The sequence below is a fragment of the Camelina sativa genome, chromosome 2, assembly GCF_000633955.1.
Source record: "Camelina sativa cultivar DH55 chromosome 2, Cs, whole genome shotgun sequence".
NCBI lineage: Eukaryota > Viridiplantae > Streptophyta > Magnoliopsida > Brassicales > Brassicaceae > Camelina > Camelina sativa.
Genome location: NC_025686.1, coordinates 1,091,737 through 1,099,279, shown reverse-complemented (window position 1 = coordinate 1,099,279; position 7,543 = coordinate 1,091,737). Strand labels below are relative to the sequence as shown.

Below are 7,543 nucleotides of genomic sequence, written 5' to 3'. Positions count from 1 at the left end.
TGAATAGATGGGGTGTTGCTTTCGATCCTTTGTGTGGTAGTTGTGGGGTTGGGGAGGAATCAATAAATCACGTCTTAGTTGAGTGTCCGCCGGCATTTCAGACATGGGCATTATCTTTGGTTCCCACGGGTGATGGAAGGTTCCCGTCAAGCTCACTGTATGCCAATATGGATTATCTTTTTTGTAATATACCTAATGGAATTTCTGCTTCCTCTTTTCCCTAGATTTTGTGGTATATTCAGAAGGCCCAAAATGATTGGGTATTTCAAACTGTGAGTTCTACCGCTCTTGAGATTTTTAGGGTGGCAGAAGCAAAGAAAAAGATATGGCAGATGGCTCAATTAGAGACGGAAATGGATCAGCATTGTGATGTGCTAGATCTATCCAGCAGTGTCATAGAAGTGGGCTAGATGTGCTCGATGGTGCTGTCACTAGATGTTTTGTGGATGGTTCGTGGAAAGAAGGTGATAAATTCACCGGATTAGGTTGGTATTGTGTGTCCCTGACTGACAGAAAGACTTTGATGGGAGCTACTAGTCGACGGTGAAGTTTATCTCCCCTTCACGCAGAGGTGGAAACTTTAGTATGGGCTATGTGATGCATATTTGGAGCTGATTTCAATGATGTCGCCTTTTTTACGGATTGTTCTGACCTGGTGAAGATGGTGTCTTTCCCTTCTGAGTGGCCGGCTTTTTCAGTCTACATGTCCGATATTGAGAGTGATAAGGAGGAGTTTGATTTTTTTTCTCTTTCGCTTGTTCCTTGGAGTGCAAATGTCAAGACGGATTTTTTGGCACGAAAATTTTGCGTCGAACCGCTTAGTGTTTTTTTTGTAGACAACTTTCCTCATCATTGGCTCATTCTGAGCTGATCTAATACTTGCAAAATAAATATATATATATATATATAAAAACCTTATTTAAAAAATTTGACCAAATTTAATAAAATATTTAATCTAAAATAATAGAAATGTGATTTCAGATTTATTTTTTTATAGATAGTCTAAGTATGTTTCGACTTTTTTGAGTAATTTCGAGTTTTAAATGGTTAAATTTATTTATTATAGACAAATTAAGACAACAAAGAAAATATTGAAGATATAACATTTTTGCATATACTTGGTGGAGGACAGGAGGGTTTGCTCATTTGATTGACTCCTAAATTATGCCTTTTTATCATGAAAAAGAACAGTCAAAAGATCTAAGAAGTATTTCCAAGGAACCGAGAATCTTGTTATTTTGTTATTTCGTTTTCAGAAAAATCCTAACAATCTTATCGATGTAATGGTTATCATTCTTCACTGCGAAATTAATAGGTAGAAATCATCCTCAACAACTAGCTATATAGGTTGGTGTTTTACTATATTTCTTAAAACAATTGGAGCTTATCTTATTAGAAGTCGTCGTCACGACTTGGTCCAACTCGTTTCACAAGTTTTTTTGTTTTGAAGAAACTCATTTCACAAGTTGCTTGGCGTTTTTCCATGTTTAGTTAGCCACCGACCTCAAGCCTTGTCTCTGGTAGTTTGTAAAATAAGGCTTTAATAAAAATTCTAATCATCTTTTCTTTTTTAATTTCAAGAGTCAAAATGTTATGTTCGAATATGGGTTACTATAACTTCCAAATAACGTTATCCACGGTAAAATTCATTTTAGTCTTCATATTAGTTTTACTCAGTTCAATTTAAATTGAAATGGTTCAATAGTTTATCCGGTTTGCAACTAATGTAATTTTTAATCCTATATCCCCCATTCGAGAATGGGTCTCCGTTGAACAGAAAGAAACAAAAATAAAGTAGACTCTAAAATGAAATAAAACTATATACAAAAATAAAAACAATAAACTCCACTAAAAAAAGTCAATACGTTGACCAAATCAAAAACATCTAACTTAAGTCTTCCACTACTACATCTCTTTATAACAACGAAGCCAAAACCCCATCTTCTCAAACACAACACAATAAAGAACAAATATGGAGAAACATATTCCTCTATTGCTCTGTCTCTTCCTCTTCGTCTTCTCAATATCATCCTCTCTCCATGAAACCGAAGCTCGTAAACACTCCAAATATAAACCCGCACGGATCATGAGCCTAGTCCCAAGGTCTCTCTACGACCAAATCTTCATCCACAAGGACAACAACGCATGCCCTGCAAAAGGTTTCTATCCCTACGAAGCTTTTGTGGAGGCTACAAGGTGGTTCCCGAGGTTCGGAAGCGTAGGAAACTTTTGGACAAGGCGGCGCGAAGTAGCTGCGTTTTTGGCGCAAATATCTCACGAGACGACAGGTGGTTGGGCCACGGCACCGGACGGACCGTACGCATGGGGACTGTGTTTTAAAGAGGAAGTGAGTCCACAGAGTAATTATTGTGATGAAACTAATAAGGATTGGCCTTGCGTTCCTGGCAAGTCTTACAAAGGAAGAGGTCCCATTCAACTTTCTTGGTAAGTCTACAGATATTAACTAATAACCATTTGTACATATATTTATCTATCACCAATTAAAAAAATTAAACAATTGCATCATCTTTTCTGCAATTTGATCATCGTATCTCAGTCTTAGAGCTTTTGGTTAATTTTACTCTCTCTTTTTGGGATAAATAGGAATTACAATTACGGACAAGCGGGTCGAGCATTGGGTTTTGACGGTCTACAGAACCCAGAACTTGTTGCCAACAACTCTGTTTTAGCGTTCAAGACAGCTCTTTGGTTTTGGATGACCGAACAGATTCCTAAGCCGTCTTGCCATGACGTTATGGTCAACCGATACAGACCGACGAAAGCAGATAGAGCAGCAAACCAGACTGTCGGTTATGGTTTAGTGACCAACATTATAAACGGTGGTTTAGAATGTGGGATTCCAGGAGATGGACGGGTCAGTGACCGAGTCGGCTATTTCCAAAGATACGCTCAGTTGTTTAAAGTCAATACAGGATCTAATCTAGACTGCGAGAACCAAAGACCCTTCGCCTAGATAATAACTATAAACTACAATCTGTGTATCAAATGAAATTGAAGTGTTTAATATCACAATATTTAATAAAACTCACGCAAGCTGAGAGAATTAATGTTTTTACATTTACTTGTAAGCGTACCGTGACATAAAGTTGTTGACCTCAGTCGCGGTTTCATATGCGCCTTCTACACACCGGCCTAAGGCTACACCAGCTACGTAATTGCCACCCAAAAATAGCCCTTCGTTGCCCGAAGATGTTAGGGATGATTTAGCCGTGTCAAGGATATCAAAGTGACCAACTAGAAACTGCGGAATGGCTTGAGGCCATACCCTAACACCTAATTTGAGTGGATCAGTCGAATTAGGCTTAATTAGCATTTTCCTCAAATCCCTGTCAACTGCTTCCACTAACTCACCTTCAGACTGCGGAAATCAAAACCCAAGAGAGAGAGGAGGGAAAGATCAGTTCTTAAGTCTACTTGTTTGAAGTAAGATGTGTTACAAGTGTTTGTTGTATTTTACCTTGGACAGAATCCCGGTGTTGGTAGAGCCGCCAATGTAGTTCAGCAGCAAAACTCTTCCGGGCGGAGCTCGATTTGGAAAGAGCGAGGAGCTGTATATAGTTCCTGGAGAAATCCAAGCAATCGTATGAAGCTTATATGAACATTCTGACATAATAGAAGATTAAAAATACAAGATATATACCTAATGTTTCAACTCCTTGCGTGCGTGGATGCAATTGCCCAAAACCCTTTAGTTCACCATCTATCAAACATTCTGTTCGGATTGCTTCTTTCGGGTACGAGATAGATACTGCTGCAACTGGTGGATAGTACAGTTTTGAGAGTGCATTTGCTGCAGATTCCTGGAAAAAAAAAGTTGCAGCAGGTGATATAAGAACCCATATTTGTCAAATTGATGCTTTTATGCAAATTCCTTGTTCGCAAAACGAGAAACTTACAGAAAGAGGGCACAAGAGACCGCTTGCAACATGAGATGGCACAGTCATTACAACACTTTTGCTCTCCACGGACACTACACCATCTGGAGTCTCATAGGTTAAGTTGTATCCTCCGCTGTCCAGCTTAGTAATACCTGAGAGCTTCCACGACAATTTAACTTTGCTACCTAACCTGTTAAATTGCAAAGGATTTCAGAAAATATTTGAAAGTGTTTGCCTTGTTCACTTCCTATAGAGAAAGAAAAGCCTCAGCTTTACCTTGCAGATATTGCTTCTGGCAACATTCGAAGTCCTTTCCTGAAAGAACCAACTGTTTGGCCCTTTGGTTTTGGCAGACGCCTGAAGTAGGAGGTTGAGTTGTATTAAAATTATATATCAAGAGACAGAAGACCCAAAGCAACTGAAAAAGGTTATGTTACTCACGGGTCTCGTTCTGCCTTTGGAGCTTTTTTCCTCTCCTGAATTGCCTTAAAAGTACCACCAATGATGCTTCCACCATTTTGCTCTAGTTTCCAAACCTTCCCAAACGCAGCTTTCATGCTCAGTTTTGAAGGATCACCGGCATAAACACCTAAAAAGCATGAAATCCAAAGCATTAATGGTGCACTAAAAAAAAAAATCAACACTGCTAGATAAACAGAACCGCAGACGTCTAATCAAATAAATGGTTTATATGAAGCTCTATTTATCACTCTTTACCTGAACAAAACGGTTCAATAAGGCGCTCAAACACCTCAGCACCGAGGTTACGCCGAACAAACTCCTCCACAGATTCTTCACGACCCTGTCACCTTTGCCAAAACTCTAAGAACATGAGCAGATTCTACCAACACAAACCCTAGCTTTGCAAGAAACTATATTGATCTAAAAGGATGGTCAGAAATACACACTGGAGGTGATGGTCGAATTCCCAGTGCACCAAACCCAGCTCTAATCTTCCCACCAATGCTCATCAAATCAAAGAACGGTAAGTCCGTTAACTTCGAAGGAACCGGCCTCAGTTTCCCATTCCACAACACAAACCTCGGCGCAGTAGGATCTCCCAACACCAAATCATCCTTCAAACCACTATCAACCTAAACTAATCATAAACATTCAAAACACTTAAAAACTCATCTCATCTACAACATACATTGTTCTCACTAAGAACTTACCACCATAGTGAGCATAGGATCAGAAGGCTGAAAGCTATTAGGACCTTCTTCCCAGAGAAAACCATTCTCTTCACGAGTGATAATGTTACCACCAACACGATCCTTAGCCTCGGTAACAATCAAATTCGGAGCAGCATCAGGATGCTTCGTAGCGAGCGCTTGCGCGATACAGAGACCACTGATACCTCCGCCGACAATCACACAGTCCGTATTGATCGTTTTGCCTCCTCCTCCTCCGCCTTCGATTTTGGAAGATCCGACGGTTGGTCCACCGGCCACGGAACAACGGAGTTTAAGAGGCTTGTAGACATGTAATCGAAGATTCGGCTTCGAGAACGACGGAAGAAGCGATTGAGTCGACGGACGGAGAAGAGATAACTCCATGGAAAATCTCAGAGAGAATTTACAATTTTGTCAGCTTCTTTCGTTTGTTTTCTTCAGATTGGGTAATCTTCTTCTTCTTCACAAGAAGAAGAAAAAGAAGACGAAGAAGATGAGAAATATTCACCTGCATTAACTCACACCATAAGTGAATGTGCACCACCACATACACCATTTTGGTTTGGGGTTAGAAATATTAAAAAGTCCAATGAGGCCCGTAATAACGTTTATTGTTTAGCTTGGCCCAATACGTAGCAAGATAATGATAGGCCCAATAGGCATTTGTCTTTGTAAACAAGATTCCTCCTTTCTTAAGTTTCCTTGTCGTTTGTTAAAACAAAAAAAAAAAGTTTCCTTGTAAATTTTTTTTTTTTTTTTGACTCAACGTCAACTTTCATTAACCAGTTTACACTTGGTTTATCCACTCTTACAAGAGATTTAATCCAATTTGGCACAACAGAATAAAACTTAGAATCATAATTCTGTAGAGAAAGAGATTCCTTCACTATCCTATCCGCCACTCCATTGCAAACTCTGGGTGCATAGATGATTTTGCACTCTTTGAAACTAAGTAGTAACACTTTTATATCCTGAAGCATGGGTGCATATATAGGCTGGCCAAAAGTCTTCACCATTAACTAAATTAACTGCTCCCAATGAATCCAACTCAAATATTATCTTGTTATAGCTCAGTGGGATCATTGACAGAATCGCTTGTCTCAAAGCCTCTAGCTCAGTCTCCAGTACAGTTGAGGCTTTCCGTATAGCTTGAGCCTCCACCCATAAGTTTCCTTGTAAGTTATAGAACAGGTTAAAAACTTTTTACTAAGGAAAAAAAAAAAAAAAAAGTTAAAACCTTCAAAAAAAACCATCATTTTTGCTTTTGCTTTATTCAGTTATCAAAGATTCCTGTAAAAAAGTCCACTATTACCATTTCTAACCTTAAATTTATCGGACCGCCCATCTTTATAAAATCATATTTGAACAGGGAAAAAAGAAAAGAAATGTTCAAAATAGTTTTCTTGTTTATCACTCGTTTGCTTCTATTTAAAGTCAACTTAGCTCTGCGATAATCTCTCTCTAATCGACAAAAAGTTGTGACACTTCCTTTTGTCTTAACATAATTGTTGTTATTATGAATTAGATTGATGGCCGTTAAAGTTATGATAAACCCCCTTACGTAGTTCTTAATTAAGAAGAAGAAAAAATCACTATAGGCAAACATGCTTAGTTTAATTGCGGGATAATTATATATGTCGATAGAAGTATTATGACCACTGGGAGCGACGTCGTTAGAGTAAACACCACATAGTTAAACAAAGACATGACTAGTGCATGTGTTTATGCTGTCTCTAATTATTTAAGGCCCTAACGATTGTGTCTTTGTCTCGTGTCAATGTCCACTTATCTTTCTAATTAAATTTTTTTTTAGCAAAAAAATCTAATTGCGTAATGAATAATTAGTTTTATTTTCCTCATATAAATTATGGAGGTTTTGGGAGATGAACGGGTGTGATTTAGGCAAAATATATGTATGATCAATAATTATTTGTGTTAATCTTTCAAATCAAATGGGTTGTCATCCTCTACATCAACAAAAAGGAAATTAATAATTAAAATAACTCAACTTTTAATTTAGATTTCAAAGACATAATGAGATTACGTTTTTAATTGCCCTTTTTTCTTGATATTTCGAAATCCGTTTTAGAATATTTCTGTGACCAAGAATGATTTTTTGTTACTTTGTGTCGTGTTCACTTGTATCCCATCAAACATCTCTTCCTAGTTAGAGTGAAATAAATGGATCTGTTCATAATTATGCACAAAACCTTCATCATAAGCAAATTTCGTTGTCGACGACGAATTCTAAAACTTAATTATAACATTTGTTTAGGCAATGATGCTTGCCACTTGCACTACTAGTGTGGAGTTTTGGTGTGCTTCTATATGCATCTAAACTAAAAAATATCTACATTTATCAAAACAAAACTCGAAAATTGAAAACATTTATTCAAACAAACGATGCTTAATTTAATATCGATTGATTCTTTTTATTCGATCGCAATTATTCTTCTTTCAAAGGAAAAGAAA

At 37.7% G+C, this 7,543-nt stretch overlaps 2 protein-coding genes across 2 annotated transcripts; one reads left to right on the top strand and one right to left on the bottom strand.

Annotated features, from left to right (window-relative positions):
* Positions 1,939-3,078, top strand: LOC104713268 (chitinase 10-like). Its single transcript, XM_010430358.2, has 2 exons — positions 1,939-2,445; positions 2,605-3,078. Exons 1-2 carry the CDS (start codon positions 1,973-1,975, stop codon positions 2,972-2,974), a joined length of 843 nt encoding a protein of 280 aa, XP_010428660.1. The 5' UTR covers positions 1,939-1,972; the 3' UTR covers positions 2,975-3,078.
* Positions 2,987-5,545, bottom strand: LOC104713280 (protoporphyrinogen oxidase 1, chloroplastic-like). Its single transcript, XM_010430369.2, has 9 exons — positions 5,072-5,545; positions 4,808-4,993; positions 4,617-4,701; positions 4,341-4,488; positions 4,176-4,256; positions 3,918-4,089; positions 3,662-3,821; positions 3,479-3,582; positions 2,987-3,379 (listed from the first exon to the last, which is right to left on the bottom strand). Exons 1-9 carry the CDS (start codon positions 5,453-5,455, stop codon positions 3,080-3,082), a joined length of 1,620 nt encoding a protein of 539 aa, XP_010428671.1. The 5' UTR covers positions 5,456-5,545; the 3' UTR covers positions 2,987-3,079.

Bases quoted from the DNA above. Each gene is read 5' to 3' on its own strand.
- LOC104713280 (XM_010430369.2), bottom strand. From the start codon at position 5,455: ATGGAGTTATCTCTTCTCCGTCCGTCGACTCAATCGCTTCTTCCGTCG. The intron at 4,257-4,340 runs GTGAGTAACATA...CTCCTACTTCAG, and splicing joins CCAAAGGCAGAACGAGACCC to GCGTCTGCCAAAACCAAAGG. The intron at 4,090-4,175 runs GTAAAGCTGAGG...GCAATTTAACAG, and splicing joins CCAGAAGCAATATCTGCAAG to GTTAGGTAGCAAAGTTAAAT.
- LOC104713268 (XM_010430358.2), top strand. From the start codon at position 1,973: ATGGAGAAACATATTCCTCTATTGCTCTGTCTCTTCCTCTTCGTCTTC. The intron at 2,446-2,604 runs GTAAGTCTACAG...TGGGATAAATAG, and splicing joins GGTCCCATTCAACTTTCTTG to GAATTACAATTACGGACAAG.